The sequence below is a fragment of the Pongo pygmaeus genome, chromosome 6 (genome assembly GCF_028885625.2).
Source record: "Pongo pygmaeus isolate AG05252 chromosome 6, NHGRI_mPonPyg2-v2.0_pri, whole genome shotgun sequence".
NCBI lineage: Eukaryota > Metazoa > Chordata > Mammalia > Primates > Hominidae > Pongo > Pongo pygmaeus.
The window spans coordinates 100,145,773-100,163,559 of record NC_072379.2 but is presented as its reverse complement, the minus strand read 5'-3'; the positions used below and the strand labels follow the sequence as shown (position 1 = coordinate 100,163,559).

General features: G+C 42.5%; 1 protein-coding gene across 4 annotated transcripts in view; it reads right to left on the bottom strand.

Annotated features, from left to right (window-relative positions):
* Positions 1-208: 208 nt before the first annotated feature.
* MAGI2 (membrane associated guanylate kinase, WW and PDZ domain containing 2) overlaps positions 209-17,787 on the bottom strand; it is a 1,485,052-nt gene continuing 1,467,473 nt past the window's right edge. For 2 of the 4 annotated variants that reach the window (XM_054494395.2, XM_054494397.2), the window contains 2 exons: positions 9,211-9,247; positions 209-3,108 (listed from right to left, as the gene is read on the bottom strand). In XM_054494395.2, coding sequence (XP_054350370.1) covers positions 2,435-3,108; positions 9,211-9,247 — 711 coding nt within the window. In that variant the 3' untranslated portion in view covers positions 209-2,434. The remainder of the gene's footprint in view (positions 3,109-9,210; positions 9,248-17,787) is intronic. The other 2 variants (XM_054494398.2, XM_054494399.2) reach the window with 1 other exon arrangement.

Genomic DNA, 17,787 nt, shown 5'->3' with positions numbered 1-17,787 from the left:
CAACAAGACTGAGAAAACTGTTTACTTAGGCCAAAAAAGCCAATGATCTTTCCCATGTAATGCCACTGCTTTTAGATTCAAGTTTCAAAAAAGTCCTATTTGGGGCATTAAAACTTATACTTCAAAAAATAAAATCGATGAAAACTGCAGTTTTGAAAAACTAAGTTAACCCCCAGTAATAATCTATTTCAAATTAACACACAGCCTATATAGTTGGAAAAAGAAAAGATTTTTGGATATATATTTTATTTGACAGTGTTTTAGAATATCATACAGTAAACAAGATTTCTGTAAAAGTTAATTTATCCATAGTGGTGCGTTTCATAAAAATAGTTGCTCACTTACAGTCTTTCTGTGACTATTAATACATGGAATTATATTTATAGAGATACAGCTGTACAGGGTAAATTCACAGCTAACACTACACAAATATTATTTGGAATGGGATTTAGATGATGTGCTGTCTTCACAGGTTATGGATTACAGCCGCATAAAGCAATTACTGCACAAGTAGTAGCTGTGAACTGTGCAAATTAGAGTTTATGCCAGTGTAATCTCAATTTTTTTTTCCTTTTGTAATACATGGAAAATAAAGTCAGAGGATACAGTACCAGGACGTGCAGCTACACTACAGAAGCATTGTCCAAAACCAGATTCAATAAATTAATGGCAAACTATACTGGATTTCTAGTCCAGGGGAGAAAGACTAATTGAGATTAAACCAAAAGCATTATAAACTGCTACATGTGTTTGTGCTTTTGTTTATGATGAATGGGTTTCATTTTTGGAAATTACTTTTACAAGCTGCAAGATCCTTCACTTGAGGCTTTCAACCTTATTCTCCTTCTGTCAAACAGCTAAACTACTCCGATTTTTGATGAAAATTAAACTGCTACTCAGGATACTGCAATTACAAGGAGAGGGAATGATCAGCCCAGGGAGGCTATTACATGTGACCTTTGAGATGGACCTGATCGCCTCTTTTACTTTTTAGACTGCAAGTGCCGGGAGGTGAAGCTTATTTGCATTCGAACTCCTGTAAAGAGTAAGAATATGGAAAGGATGAAGCCTCATTCATTCAGGGCATATTAAAAAGAAATTGCCTTTAGAAACGCTTTGCCTTTTAATATGTGTAGCTACAGTAAGTACCAATGGCTAATTAATTGAAGCTAACATTTTACAAAGAAATGCTAAAACAGCAGGGAAGAAAGGCAAGGCTTAGAATTTTACTAGGAGGTCAATCATAGATCCATGAAGATAAACATGTAGAAGTTGCTAACAAAATAAAGTGGCAAAGAATACAAGACGAAAGAAAACTAATGGAAACAAAAGGAGAAAGGAATGCTAAAAAGACTCACGTTCTTTAATGAAAATAAATTGGTTGTAACTTTTTAATATAATCTGAGAAATATAAGACAAATACTCTGCCTCTGCTCTGTCAAAGTGCAAATGAAGTCATGGAGACAGGGTTTAAAATAAGACAATAAAATAAGTGAAATCACATTGCTGACAAAGAAGCTATCCATTTCTGCTAGCCTGGGAAGACAGAAAAGCCTCTTCATAAAGGAACTGCAGCGTTGCCTATCTTGATTAAACAAATTGTGGTCCTTCAATTATAAAATTCATATTTTAGAGAAAAACCAATTAAGATCTATGAGCTAAACTGCAAAATTCTGACTTATGGCAAACTGTTCCCTAGGATACAATTTTTAAAACCTTTTTTCTACCACTGAAAATGTACAGAAATATGATTTGATCACACAAAGGGCAATAAAAATGGCATCACACCAAGAAACTCACTAGATTTCTAAGTCATCCTGCAGGAGGCAGGGAACGCTGCTGCTAACACCGAGGATGGATGCCAAGGGTGAGCCATGGAAACATGTCATGGGTGAACGGTTCCGAATGTGTCAAACCCTTTAACCCCTGTCTAGATATGTCGAGAACAATTTATTTACAACGCTTTAGATCAATTAAAAGATATAATCTTGTCTCAGTTTCAGCTTGCTCCGTGCAGTTTGATTTTTAAGGCGATATTCCAGTTTGTGATTGCTCTTAACTTTGTCCTGTTTCTTGATATAAAGTTTGGATGACATCCAAGTCCTTCATGCAGTGGGGAGGAATATTTTTTTTTTCTTAAACTAAAGCTACACTGCACTGTCTCTCTGTGATGTTCTTCACGTTATTTTGGTTCTTCCATAGCTGCCAAAGCCCCCACAAGGGAACCGGGGGCTTTAGGATCAGTTTAGGTCTGCGCGTTGACGCGATGCCGCCCAAGCACACCGGACACGTGGGACTTCACGTCGATGCTCCCAGGCCTTGGTGCCTCGTGGATCTATGCGTGTGACAGTGAAAATAAATTAAAACGCCGTGAGACGGAACCTAAGAAGAACGGCCTGCGCCGGGGCGGGCGGGTTGGCCGTGGCCGCGCGGCTCATCTGCTGGCGGCCGAGGCGCCGGGTTTGAGGACCCCCGGCAGCTTGTCAGAGCCCGGCACCTTCCAGGGACCCGGCGCGACGGCGGCCTTGCGCGCGGGGGCGCCCCCCGGGGGTCGCGGGCCCGGCCGGGGACCCGCGCGCGCACCCACCCTGCCCTCGGCCTCCCGCGCGGCGCTGCCGCCGCCGCCGCCGCCGCCGCCCGGGCCGGAGAACGCCGGCGTAGCCCCCGGGCCTTCGCGCCGGCAGAGCTCGGAGCCCGCCGCCACACGGGGCGCCTCCTTCCCGCCCGCCCGCGCCGCGTCCGCCGCGTCTGCCGCCGCAAGCCCGGGCGCCCTGGCTTCCGAGGCGGGCCTGCCGGCCTCGGGCCGCCCCTGGCCGCCGGGCGCCTCCTCGAGCCTCGGCCGCGCGGCCCTCTGCGGACTCGCCGAGCGCTCCCTCTGCTCCCCGAGGCGCTGCTTCTTCTGGCCGCAGGCTGAAAGCTCCTTTGGTTTCCTAACGTCGTGTTCCCGTTTGATATCCCAAGTTGGGCCTGGGCTTATCTGGTGGGAAGGGTCGGAGGGTGGGGCTGGATGTGATGGAGAGAATGGAGCGAGGCCGTCGTCCAGGGAGACGCCTACTTCCGGCAGACTTGGGGCGGCGGCAGCGGGAGAACTCCAGGGGGCGGGTTCGTCTGTGGACGGGAAGCACAGGCGTTAGCAGTGGCGCACCTAGGACGTCCCCGTGCTCTCTCTACGCCGGGAACAGGGGCAGGCAGCTGGGGCGATTGCTCTCAGGGGCCGGAGCCACCGCCGCCCCCACCCCCACCCTCACTGCCGAGAGGGCAGCGGCCGCGCCCCCGGGGATTTGGGGGTTCCCTCCGCCCTGCTTAGCCCCCACGCCCCGAACCTCGTCCGTGGACCGGGGAGGCCAACGCGAAGCCCAGGCCTAATCCCTTCGCCTTGGCCCTGCTAACTTCCGGGGGGTGTTCTGGGGCATGACAGTCCTGTGTAGACAGCTCACTTGACAGCCCTTGAATAAATGGGTCTCCAACTCGAGTAGACCTTGGAATCACCAGGGTGGTGGTGAAAAATACAGATTCCCCAGGAGGAGCAGGCCCGGAGGTTTCAGCAGCACAGGGCCCAGGAAGTCCTCTGTATTTTTATCAGGCACCCATTCTGAAAAAGGTGGCCTAGCAGGGGTGTCCAATCTTTTGGCTTCTTTGGGCTACATTAGAATTGTCTTGGGCTACACATAAAATACACTAACGATAGCTGATGGGCTCAAAAAAAAAAAGGTCCATGCATAAATCTCATAATCTTTTAAGAAAGTTTACAAATTTGTGTTGGGTCACATTCAAAGCTGGCGGCGGGTTGGACAAGCTTGGTTTAGAGCCAAGCTTTGAGAAACACTGGTCTGGGTTCTCTCGAAGTTGGGATGTGACGTTCTCAACCAGTAGGTGTCACTCAAAGCATATTCCTAGCTGCTGTCAGTTTCAGAATTTGGATAAATACATTTTAAAACGATCATTTTTAAAAAAAATCGTCCTCAATTCCATTTTTTTTTCTTTGCCAAGTCCGGATGGGACTTAATTCTTTTTAGTACTTCTAACATTATGGAAGGCCCCAGGACTAAGATAATTCTTTCTAGGAAGTCTAGTTCCAACATTTACTTAGGATTTAAGTTACCTACTTCCAAAAAGGATTTAAGACAATTGACAACATCAAAACACATATAAAACAATGATTAAAATGAGAGATGACTTTTTTTTAAAGCAACAGCTGGTCAGAAGCCAAGTAGAAGGACAGATGTATTAGGAATCTGAGATGAGTTAGCTGCTACTGTGAGCAACAACAGTTCCCTGGAGCTTCTGGCCACTAAGGGGAAATGAAAGCAGGGAAATCCAATTACTGTGAATCCTTGATATTTGTAAGAAATATGTCTCATGACCTTGGAAATGCTCAAATTTTGTATTCTAGAGTGTAATTTTTCTTCCACAGAATTGGTATATGGTCATGAGTGGAGAACAAAGAAACCACATTGATAGATTTGAATTCTGGGTGCCAGGTGAGCCTCCCTCACTAGCTAAAAGATTCAGTCCCACACAGCAACCTCAGTGCATGTGACTCAAGTTCTTGCCTCTGTAAAGTGTCAGAGGCTGTCACGGATACTTGTGCATACTCAGTCCATTAATGTCCAGGGTCTACTTTGTTTGAAACTTGAGGATTCTTATATAGTACCTTTGATACTGATTTATAAAGCAATAAGGAGAGGAAAAGGGCAGTGGCAATGGTTTTCCCAATAATTCTGGCCATCTTTAGAATGGCAAATCAAAAACGTTTCTCATTCTATGTGAAATTCGAATGGAACATTTTGGGCATAATGTTAACCTTCCTTCTTCCATAAACTGATGTCCATTATCATTTTCACACGGTAAAATCCTAGAAGTCCTGGAATCTAATCCTGGCTCTGGCATGTATTTGCTGGCAACGTGATTTTGGACCAACAACTAAATCTCTCTGAGCCTCAATTTCTTCCTTTATAAGATGGGGATAAAATATCCAACTTTACGGATGTGAGACGTACACTTTATAAGGGAAAGCACTTTGCAATGGGAGGGTCAATCATATTTTTCTTCTGTACCCCATCTGCTGCCTACTTATGGATTGGGATCCTGTGGAAGCCGCCTCATTAACTAGTACCCTTTCAGGTGAGGTTTTGAATAAGTGCAATAAGGCAGTCATTTCCAGGTGCTGTGATTCCCAGGTGTCGTTTTGCTACACCTCAGGTATCCTTGGTTACTTTAAGGAATAGTCTGAAATCCTCAAAGGCAAATATATCCAATGAAAATGAGAATGTGTTCTACTTTTGGGTGGGTTAGAGTTTAAAATCAGACTAACAAATGATAGGTGGTGGCAATCCACCCATCTAGCGAGATACAGCTTAGAAGAGTTAAAAAGTGGTCTTCAAAAGGCCTAACTAGAGGGTAGCTTGTGCAAGAGTGATCTCTGACTTGGACCATGGTAATGATATTTCACATTTTAATAGCTCTTTTCCCCATCATTACATCACATATGGTAGAGTTAATTAGCTGGGCTCAAATTACTTTTTAGATAAAGGGAGAAGGTTGATATTACTCACACCATTTCCTGAAGGAGGAATTGAAGCAGAGAGAGGTTAACTAACTTGACCAAAATTACAAAATGGGCCAGTTAGGAGTAAAATTTTGGGTTTCTTTACTCTTTTTACTTAGAAATTGTCCCAAGATGTTACCTTGTGAATAGGATTAAAGTATGTGAAATGGGCATGAACACTGGCCACTGCCAACCAACAGGGACCAGATCTTGTCCTTAAGCAGAAGATTTAGCATTTATTTCTGAACATCTTACTACATATCTGGCATTGAACTGGAGAGTTCCTATCCAGAAAAATGAAAAAATATTCATCCATCCATCATTAGTTGGCTTCAAATTACTTCTGAGATTCAGGGAGACTCTTTTCTTTCCCTCCTCTAGTGATTTTTCATATCGTAAAAGGTGAAATTATTCACAAATTCAAAGATTTCTCTTATAAAAGTTACTCAAGAGTTTGTTTATAGATCATTAAACATTTAACAGTGGGAGAAACTAAAAGCTAAAATGTTCAAGTCACTACGGATTAAAAATATTAACAAGAAATTAAGATTTACTATATCATAAAGTGATTTAAAAGATGGATATCTATATAAGTGGTTGAATATTTTCATTTTTCTGCACAGGAACTCTTCAGTTCAGTTCCAAACATATGGTGTCTGTCCAGGCACGAGCCTGCAAAGCTCTGTAAAGCACAAGGGGCCTCTTCAGCAGGCAGCCCGTATCCCACCTTGCCCTATCACCTGCGTCAGCAAGGTGACACAGATTGTGCTGGACAGGAAGAGCCCTTCTCTAAGACTGGAAAATCTAGTTTTTATGAAATCTTGACATATAATAACCAGAAGAGTTCAATTTAGTTCTGCTTCCTTCAGACGATGTTTTTCTCCTTCCTGCGTCACTGCCTCCCTGCCTCCCTGCCTGCCTCCCTGCCTGCCTACCTGCCTGCCTACCTGTTTCCCTCCCTCCCTCCTTCCCTCCTTCCTTCCTTGCCTCCCTTTCTCCGTTTTTGGACCTGGGCATTGGCTAAAGTGTGTGATCATGTTCATTTATGAGGTGGTTGCCAAGGAAGATGTGCTACACAGCATTGTTCATGTTCTGAGATGCTCTAACTACAATTAGAAATAATAGAGACCCATCCTAGAAGGATGAAATCAGCCATATCTGGCCTGCTGGGATTTATGCAGCCCCTTTGTCCAATGTCCCCAGGCTCAGTGGCTGAAATTAAGAAGGAAAATCCTTTCATTCCAAACTGGCTTCCTCAGCCTGCCCTCTCCACCACCACCCTGGTGAAACTGCTCTAGTCAAGGTTGCCAATGACCTTTCTGATGTGAAATCCAGAGTACTCTGTATTCAACTTAACATAGTTGGCCCTCCGCATCTGTGGGTTCTACATCTGCAAATTCAACCAAATGAGGATGGAAAATATTTGGAAAAAATACAAAATAACAATACAACGATTAAAGGTAATACAAATTAAAAACACAGTACAGCAATTGTTTACATAGCACTTACATTGTGTTGGGTATTATAAATGACCTAGAGATGATTTAAAGTATTTGGGAGGATGTATGTAGGTTATATGCAAATACTATACCAGTTCATATAAGGGACTTGAGCATCTGAGCATTTTGATATTTGTGGGGGTCCAGGAACCAATCCCCCAGAAACTAAAGGATGACTATATCTCACCACATTTTCACACAGCTGACTACTTCCATTAACAAACTGGACTCTTGGCTGTCAGGACACCCCATTCTCCTGCTTTTTATCCTACTTCTGGCAGTTTCTCCTCAATTTACTTTGCAGATTCCTTTTATTTTACCTGACTTCTTTAGGGCTTGGTCTTACATAGTTTTCTTTCTCTGCATTCCCTCCTAGGTGTTTTCATTATTCATGTAGCTTTTATACAACAATACTCCCAAATGTTTCTGCTGAGCTCTGCCAGCTGTACACTGGTATATCCATCTGCCTTCTTGATGTCCACTTGGACAGTTCATCGGCTTCTTTAATAAGTCCAAATAGAAATCTTTTCCTCCCAAGCCTATCCTGCACTGTCTCCCTTATTTCCTCATCTTGGTGAATGGTACAGTCATCACTTGGAGTCATCCTTGATTCCTTTCTCTCCCTTACTGCACAAATACAACCCACCTGCAAGACTTATTAGTCTTATCTTCAAATATATGTGAACTCTGTCAACTTATCTTCACCTTCACTTTCACCGCCCTAATTCAAAATATAGGGATTTCCTGGAAGGATGCAACCAATGTGAGCTGCTGAAGACACAATTGAAAGAGGGCCAGGTGTGGACATCTTTCATAAACCCTTGGGGATACTGTTGAAGACAGAAATTTTGAAAATGAATTTCAGTGCTATTCAGAAAAGAGAAGTGTAGTCTACCGTGAACCACATACCCTCCCCAGGGCAACTAACCTAATTACCCTACTCAAGGGATTGGCCTGCCAAGCTATCATTTCTCACATGGGCTACAAGAACCCACTCTTCTTTCATTCTGCTCTTGCCCACCTCCAGTGATTATCTGTATAACATTCACAGCAATCTCTTTGAGACATAAATTAGATCATGCCATTCCCTTGCTTGAACACTCAATGGATCCCCACTGCTCTTAGATCAAAATCCAAAATGATTTAACATAGCCTAAAAAAGCCTGCATGATCTGGCCCCTGCCAGCCTCCCCAGCTTCATTTCCCCTCATTGCCTATTCTCCACCCACACTGGTCTTCATTCAGTTCTTCAAATGCTCCAAGCTCACTTTCTATCCTGGGACATCATTGTTGACTTCTCTGCTGGAGGAAGGCTTCCGCACAACTATCTAAAAAGAACATGGCGGGTTCTTTTTCATCCTTCAGGGCTCTTAATATCATCCCAGAGAACTCCAATCTACAGTAGATACTACACCCCCCTCAGCAGCTTCTCGATTTTATTTCATTGTAGTAATTATAATGTGTAATTATACTTTTGCTTGCTTATTTGATAAGCATGGGTCTCCAATGCTAGCTATAAGCTTCATGAGGGCAATGACCACATTGGCCTTGTTTATCACAGTGTACTTAATAACTAGCGTAGCCCTTGACACAAAAATAAGTACTTGATGAATATTTGATGAGTGAATACATATATTCCACAAAGAGAAATGGAAGACTTGAAACCAAATGCTGACTTGAGGAAACACTTCAGGGCAAAGGATTTTCATTTAAAGTATAATCTGTCAAAAACAGGTTTGTGTTTGGAACTCTGATCAGTTTTGAGAAGGATGATGGTGGTGAAATGGTAATGTGTATGTGAAGCGGGAGGGGAAATGACTAAGTTTGGGGAGAGTGAACAAGGAGGAAGCCAGCCACAGAAATACACTGGGAAAAGTTCCCAGCTTTCATCAGAGGCCCCTTAGGATGGACAGGGATGAAGAGAAGCTCGGATTCCCAGGGCGCAAAGTCGAATTCTGAATTTTTATGGATGTTGTTTCCCTTGTTATGAGCTCTAATGATGCAGTAATAACTTTACTTAAAGGAGCTCTGTCCCTGGGAAGTTGTTAACCAACATGCCAGAAAATGTTCCAATGAACCCACAGGTAAGATAGACTCTAAATATCTTATATTCCACTGTGGCAGAAGCAAGCCCCTCTCCTAAGTTAGGATCAAGTTTCTTACCCTTCCTATTGTCAGTTCTAGCCAGTTTGGATCTTTCCTAGAAAACAGATTGATTAATCCATAAGTACATATCAGTATATATACACACAGATCACACATACCCCATTATGTTTTAGTTAAAAGATGTATGGCTTCTCAGATTATCTTGTAGGAGCCCAGCAATATTAAACAATAAAATGTGCTCCTTCACTTCATATGCCAGAGATAAAAAATCTCATCTACAGAAATTGTGTTTCAACAGCTTGTTTATGATATATAACCAAAGTGATGGTAAAACCAGAGAGCTGACCCAATAGGAATAAACTGCTTGTTGCAGTAAATAAGTATCTGTATTCTTGGTTTTCCCATACAGCTCTTATCTCCAGCAAACATTTGTACAGAAGAGGAAAGCATAACCCACATCAAAGGAGAGTTAATTTTATCCTGTGCTGAAGACACAGAGGTTGAGAAAGAAAAATCTTTTAAGGATTGTGCCCAAATTATAATGGTTCATTTGCATCTGTTCCACCATCACCAAGGTGATTGCTTTTTATAACAAAACATAAACAAGAAAACCCTTAGAAGGAAGCCAGAGACTGTGGGCAAGGGTGGGATTAGGGTGGGGCTGGAGGTGGGGTGAGGAAAGAGACTTTGTCAGCTGTCCCATACCTCACCAGTGGCCTCAGGGCATCCAGCTTCAGGCTGGGTGTTTCCGAAAGCCATGAATAAGAGTTCCTGCATTGCTTTCCTACTCTCATTGCAGGGCATGAGCCCAGGGCCTAACGACTGCGTTTTGGATTAGAGTGGTCAGGCAGATAACAGGAGCATTATTGCTATTGATACTACTCATAATGGCAATAGCTAACACTGACTGAGGTACTTACTAGATGCCAGGCACTCTTTGAAGGCCTTGAAATGTATTAACTCATGTTAATACATGTAAACTGACACATTTTGCGGATGAGGAAACAGAGACACAGAGGTTAAGGAACTTGTTCAAGGCCACACAGCTGGTAGCTAAGGGGCATTGAATGGCTTTCGGAATTGGGTAATGTTCTACAAACTCAGCTGAAACACTGACGCTGAATGTCTTTACTGTCTGCTAGTCTGATTGAGAAATGAGGGCTCATGTCTTCTTCTGGGGCAGTATAACAGAAACTTCCACCTAAAGTGATTGTCAGAAGCGGGTCCATCGTTATTCCTAATGGAGACTCTGAAACGCCATTTGTGTTTGAACCTTGGACACAGTTGCTATGATTAGAGCATTGATCTGTGAAAATGGTAGAAATATGACCCGCAGGCTGGATGCGGTGGCTCACACCTGTAATCCCAGCACTTTGGGAGGCTAAGGCGGGTGGATCACCTGAGGTCAGGAGTTCAAGACCAGCCTGGCTAACATGGTAAAACCCCATCTCTACTAAAAATACAAAAATTAGCCGGGCGTGGTGGCGCATGCCTGTAATCCCAGCTACTCGGGATGCTGAGGCACGAGAATCGCTTGAACCTGGGAGGCAGAGGTTACAGTGAGCCGAGATCATGCCACTGCACTCCAGCCTGGGCGACAGAGTGAGACTCCATCTCAAAAAAAAAAAAAAGAAAAAGAAAAAGGAATATGACCTGCAATCAGAGAACAATAAAATTGGATTTCTTAAGGGCAGGGATAGTACTATCTACTTAAAAAAATATCTTCACAGTGACATTCCTTGAAGCTGGATTGAATTGAAAATATATTAGATACTGGAGACACTGAGTCACTTTGAGACATAAATACTTTTACTGCTCAAATGACTAGAATTATTCTGTAAAAATATCCATGAATTTAGTGCCATTTGTTATAAAAACTCTTTCCTGTTGCAACCTACAGTTGTCTGGGGTTAGACAATACTGGTGTGGTTGTATTGAAATCTATTTTCTTTTAATTTAGAATATTACAGGCAAATACTAAAATGATTAAGGTAGATCAAAGGACAGTAATGTGAAGTCATTTGGCATTCAAAAACCTTTTAAGAATTGTGTTCAAACTGTAAAGGTTCATTTGCATCTGTTCAGCCATCACTAAGGTGATTGCTTTTTGTAACAAAATATAAACAAAAGTACCTTAAAAATTGCAGAACAAATGGTTTTACTTTGCATCTGCTCTTTCTGAAGCATTGTTTCCAAGTATGGAGCCATCGTTAATGGCCTTCAAACATGTATTTGTTTCACTTACATTACCAGAGATGTAAACTAGATGTTATGAACATTAATAACTTTTACAATGGTGATGGTATTTGCTTATTGAAGCTTCACATTTATATTCATTTTGAAAGCATAATCAAAGGTGCAGCAATGAATCTGTGGCAAGTTTTAGCTACCTCTATGGCCAAAAGGGCAAATCTCATGGATAGGTAGGGCTGTTAACAATGGAGCAGCTATCTACTGAGCGCCTTCTATGTACTAGGAACTCTGCTGCGTGGATCACATATGTACATTATCTTTTAATCCTCGTAACAGTTCAAAGAACTATGGTGCTATTAGGCCAGGTGCGGTGGCTCACATCTGTAATCCCAGCACTTTGGGAGGCCAAGGCGGGCAGATCACTTGAGGTCAGGAGTTCGAGACCAGCCTGGCCAAGATGGCAAAACACCATCTCTACTAAAAATACAAAAATTAGCTGGGCGTGGTGGCACGTGCCTGTAATCCCAGCTACTCGGGAGGCAGGAGAATCTCTTGAACCCGGGAGGCGGAGGTTGCAGTGAGCTGAGATTGTGCCACTGCACTCCAGCCTGGGCAACAGAGCAAGACTCCATCTCAAAAAAAAAAAAAAAAAAAAAAAGAACTATGTTGCTATTATCCCCATTTCAAAGATCAGGAAACTGAGAGGTAGACAAATTAAGCAATTTGCCAGGACCACTAAGCTAGTAAGTGAGAATCAGGATAACTGACTAACTCTAGAGCGCAAGCCCAAAACACTACTCTGTTGTATTAATAAGGTTTTCCAACCTTTTCCACCTTGGGACACATACAGAAAAGGATGATACCTGGACAGTGCACTGGAGTAAACATGAAAATGATCAAGGTCTGAAGATACCAAACCCTTTCTGAACACTCTGAGGGCTAAGAGGAGGCAACATCTTGGTATAACTCACGAGAGGTGTGAGCACAGGTTAGGAAACTCAGGTCTATTTTCTAAGATTTTAAAAAATCCCGGACTGGTTTGGGAATGTGGGGGTGCCTAAGGATGAGTTTGAATGAGTAAAATCTGCATTAGAGAATCTATGAGAAATGTGCTGGTTCATTTATTTCAAGCATGTGTTAAGTGTTTGAATGATGCTTGGAGACATTCTTCCCCTCAAATATTTAAAGACAAGCTTTGAGGCAGTGGTTTTCAGACCTGTTTAGAAAGCAACACATCCTCCTGCTCAAATACGATTTTAAATGAAAGCCCAATATGTAAAACAGATAAAAATGGATCTGCTTTGGTTAGTCAAGTAGGACCCAAAGCCTGCTGCCACCCACCCTGACTCCCAACCGCAGAGGCCCTTTAGGCCATTGGGATGCTCCAGGCTCTAACAGAACAGACTGCAAACCACTGCGTGTTGAAAACCACTGCATGAAGAAGTGGTGTCTCTCAAAGGCCCCGTTAAAGTGCAGAAATCTCTACTCTGGTGGTAGAAAGGCAAGGAAGTCAGAGATTTGCTCACTAGACTGTGTTTTTAAGTATTGGTAGCTGAGAGTTAAGACTCCAAAGAAGGGAGATAAAGCACAGGGAAGTTTTGCTGAAGTAAGGGGGTTGGAAGCATCTGTCACACAGCAGGGAAGGACAGGCTTTACCTTTCCATAATTTTTTCTAGGGCACTCAGTCACTTGGAGCCTCAGCTGACTATTCACAGTCCTGCTGAGTCAAGATTTGTCCTACTTGTCTTTAGGAAGCAAGTCAGCAAGTTGTGGTAGAGATTGGCAACTGGGAGACCTGGCTTCCACCTCTAATTCTGCCCCTTGGTGTGAACTTGGGAAGTCATGTAACATTTTCAGCCTCAATTTCTCACCTGTAAAATGGAACAATACCTGCCATACTTCCTTCTCAGAGTTGTAAAGAGCAAATGAAATAATCTATATGGATGTTATATGCACGTTAGCCATTAAATTAATAGTTTGAGTCCAGTTATTTTTATTTTTATTTTTTGAGATGGAGTCTCGCTCTGTCACCAGGCTGGAGTGCAATGGTGCGATCTCAGCTCACTGTAACCTCCGGGTTCAAGTGATTCTCCTGCCTCAGCCTCCAGAGTAGCTGGGATTACAGGCACACGCCACCACGCCCAGCTAATTTTTGTATTTTTAGTAGAGACGGGGTTTCACCATGTTGGCCAGGATGGTCTTGATCTCTTGACCTTGTGATCCACCCACCTTGGCCTCCCAAAGTGCTAGGATTACAGGCATGAGCCACTGCATCCGGCCTGAATCCAATTATCGAATGGAAAATTTACCAAGATGATATGTGGATGGACAAATAAGCACATAAAAGAGCATCTTTTATGTTCAACATCAGTAGTAGAAAAATAAAAATGAAAACTACAGTGAGATACCACTGCATACCTATATGGCTATAATTAAACAACAATGACACAATTGAAAATAACTGGCAAGAACGTGGAGCAATTAAGACTCTCACACAATGTTGTTTGGAATAAATGGTAGAGTAGCCACTTTAGGAAACAGTTTGGCAGATCCTTAAACATTTAGTTAACATCTGACTCAGGAGTCTCACTCTGAGGTACCTACCTGAGTGAAATAAAAACTGTGTTCACACAAAAACCTGTATGCGGATTTCTATGGTGACTTTATTCATAGTCACCAAAAACTGGGAACCACCAAAATGTCCATCAGCTGGTGAATGGATAAGCATTCTGTGGTACAACAGGATAGTTCTCAGCTATGAGATGGAACAAGCGACTTATACAATCAACGTGAGTGAATTTCAGCTGAGGTATGCTTAGTGAAAGAAGCCAGATTCAAAAAGTGACATACTGTGTAATTCCATCTGTATGACAGTCTCAAATAGGCAAAACTAAAGGGAGAGAAAACTGATTAGTGGTTTCCAGGGCTGGGTGTAGGAGTAGGCTTGACTACAATGGGGGATAAGAGAATTTTAGGAGGTTATGAAACTGTTCTATATCTTAATTATGGTAGTGATGATATAACTATGTATTTTTGAAACTCATAGAATTTACACCAAAAAGGGTAAATTTTAATGTATGTAAATAATACTCAATTTTTAAAATGGAAAAACTTAATAGTGCTGATATTTTTAAACCTGGGTGAAGAAACCTTTTTAAGTTGATTACACCTTTTGGAAAGAATATTTCCACCACTACTTTGCTTTATAGCTTCAAGCCTCTGTGTTTCTCACCATTGGCTCAAGATGAGCCTTAGCCCAATGAGATGGATAATGAATTCTGAGTTCGTAGAGTTAGAAGAATCTGAATTAAAGAGGTTTTACTTTAATCTTTAGAAGGCATCTTTAATCTCAAAGCTTTTCTAGAATCGTGTTCTTCTTCATCACAGTAATACAGCCCTGTCTGAAGCAGCAGAGAGCTGAGAAAAGGGATGAGAATAATTAATCAAAAAGTACTTATATCACGGGAGAGATGATGGAAACCGATAATAGCCACATCTTGCCAAAGATGGAAGAAGTGGAAGTGAATTACTCAGAGGATATTCTTGGGCTCCAGCTAAATCCATACCTTCTGGAGTATTCATGATTTTCCTCCTGAGCTCTTCGTCTCCTCTGTAAACCATTTATGTGCAGGGCTTGGGCATAAGATTAGTTCACTTCTAGACTAAGGCCTCATAAGTGATGTGCAACTATATCCCCAACAGTGTGTCCCCAGGGGACAAAGCCCCCCGGTTTTTTTTTTTTTTTTTTTTTTTTTTTTTTTTTTTTACAATTCCGGCTGTTTAAAAAGAAAATGAATTAGTGAAAATAGAGCCCCTGTGCCTGGAGCTGTCCAATTGTGTTATTGTATTTCAGCAAGGATATCCTTAGACATTTTTTTCTGTACCCAGCTTTATCTTTCAAAACCCTTTCTTCTCATTCATATCTTTCTACATTAGAACCCAATACCAAGCTGCTTTATTCAACAAATATTATTTATTTCTTTAGTCACCCAGGCTGCAGTGCAGTGGCACAATTTCTGCTCACTGCAGTCTCGACCTCCTAGGCTCAAGCAATCCTCCTGCCTCAGCCTCCCGAATAGCTGGGATTACAGGTGTGCGCCAACACACCTGGGTAACTTTTGTATTTTTTGTAGAGATGGGGTTTCGCCATGTTGCTCAGGATGGTCTTGAACTCCGGGGCTCAAATGATCTGCCTTCCTTGGCCTCCCAAAGTGCTGAGATTACATGTTTAAGCTATTGTGCCTAGCCAACAACTATTTATTCAGCATCTACTTTTTGTGTTATACAGGTCTATGCACTGAAAATATGTCTGTGAAGAAAGCAATATTTCTATCTCCATGGACCTTACTATCATACTGGAAGAGACCAAAGATTAATATACAAATAGGTGATAATAGAAAGTCTGATATGGATTGGTGCAATGAAGAAAAATAAGGTAAGTTAAGGAGATAGAAAGTGGTGGGTGTTGTTTTAGATAAGCTCATCAGGGAAAGTGATATTAAGCAGGGATTTGAATGCAGACGAGGAGAAAGTCATTTGGATACTTGGGCTAAGAACAGACTAGGCAAATGTAACAGACGGTGCAAAGATCCTGATGAGAGAGGGCTTGACATGTTCAAGGAATGACAAGAGGACTGGGAGGTAGAAGGAAGTGTGAGATCATATAGGGCTTCAAGAGAGAGTCTGGATTTTATTCCAAGTGTGATGGAAGCCACTGGATGGTTTCAAGCAGAGAAATGGTATTTTAAAAGGCCAAACACGGCTGCTGTGTGCAAAATAGATTGCAGGTGGAATCAGGAACAGCAGTCTGGAGGCTATTGTGGTAGCTCGGGCAAGACATGATGGTAGCTTGGATGTGGGTGATCGTGATGGAGGTAGTGAGAAGGGGTTGGATTCAGGATATCTTTTTGAAGATGGACTAGAGTGGACCTGCTGATGGATTGAATGTGGGGTGTGAGGAAAGAGAGCAGTCAAGGAGGACCTGGAGTTTTGTATTTGTTCACTAGAAAACACCAGTCTGGGCAACATAGCAAGACCCTATGGCTACAAAAAATAAATTAGCCGGGTGTGATGGTGGGTGTCTGTAGTCCCAGCTACTTGGGAGGTTGAGGTGGGAGGATCACATGAGTCCAGGAGATCAAGGGTGCAATGAGCCATGATAATGCCACTGCACTCTAGCCTGAGCAACACAGTAAGAGCTTGTCTCAAAAAAAATAAAGAAAAAAGAAACTACTAATTTTTATACAGGCTTGTGCAAGGCACTGGAGAAGTAAAGAAGAACAAGACACACTTAGTGCCTTCAGGGAACTCATGGTACTATTTCAAATTTCTAGACTTCTAGAGGGAAGTACAGGGTGCTGTGGAGTGGGTGGGAAGAGAACAGATTGTTCTGTATATGGGCCTTAGGGAAAGTGTGAGTTTGAGTTTGAAGGGAGAATAAGAGTCCACTAGATGCAGAGAGTAGGGAAGAGTATCCCAGAAAGTGGGATCAACAAGGGCCGAGCTCAGTGGGCTGCTGTGGGAAGGGGGAGGTGGCATGGGATGGTGGTGGAAGAGGTGGAGGCTCAGAAGGCAATTTGTGGAGAACCCTATGTGCTAACCAAGGAGTGGGACCCTCACCCTGTAGACAGTGGGCTGCCGGTGAGATTTTTTAAGCAGGAGAGTGATGCTCAATCCCTCCGTCTTACCTAAACAGATGAGTCAACCCAGAATACCAACAAATAAACTACATGTGGATTACAACTTATTGTGGTGTTTTAGGTTCTTTTATCAGCAAATTTCTATATTATTTGTAATGACAAGTAGAAGCACGCTCACTCTTAGGGTGGAGAAATTCTACTAATCTTGTGGCTAATTAATATCGAACATCTACCTTGTGCCAGGTGCTGTGTTTTAAGTTTAATTTGTTATGACAAAGTGATGTGCCCTTAAGGAGCTTATTATAGGAGGTAGACATAGAACAAATGATTTCAAATGTGATGAAAAGAAAGTTGGGGGGAAAAAGACAAAAGGTGCTACAGAAGCATTTAATGGAGGAGGTACTCTCATTTAGGGGTTCAGGGAGGCCTCCCTGAGGAAATGGTCATTAGGTGAAGACTAGCTGATCATAATTTTATTATAAGCAGCAGAATCATTCCCTATTTCTTTACCTTGGAAAGAGGAAAAAACCAAATATCTCACTTTATTTTATTTTATTTTTTAGATGGAGTCTCGCTCTGTCACCCAGGCTGGAGTGCAGTAGCATGATCTTGGCTCACTGCAACCTCTGCCTCCCGGGTTCAAGCAGTTCTCCTGCCTCAGCCTCCCTAGTAGCTGGTACTACAGTTGTGCACCACCACACCCGGCTAATTTTTGTATTTTTAGTAGAGACAGGGTTTCACCATGTTGGCCAGGCTGGTCTTGAACTCTTGACCTCAAGTGATCCACCTGCCTTGGCCTCCC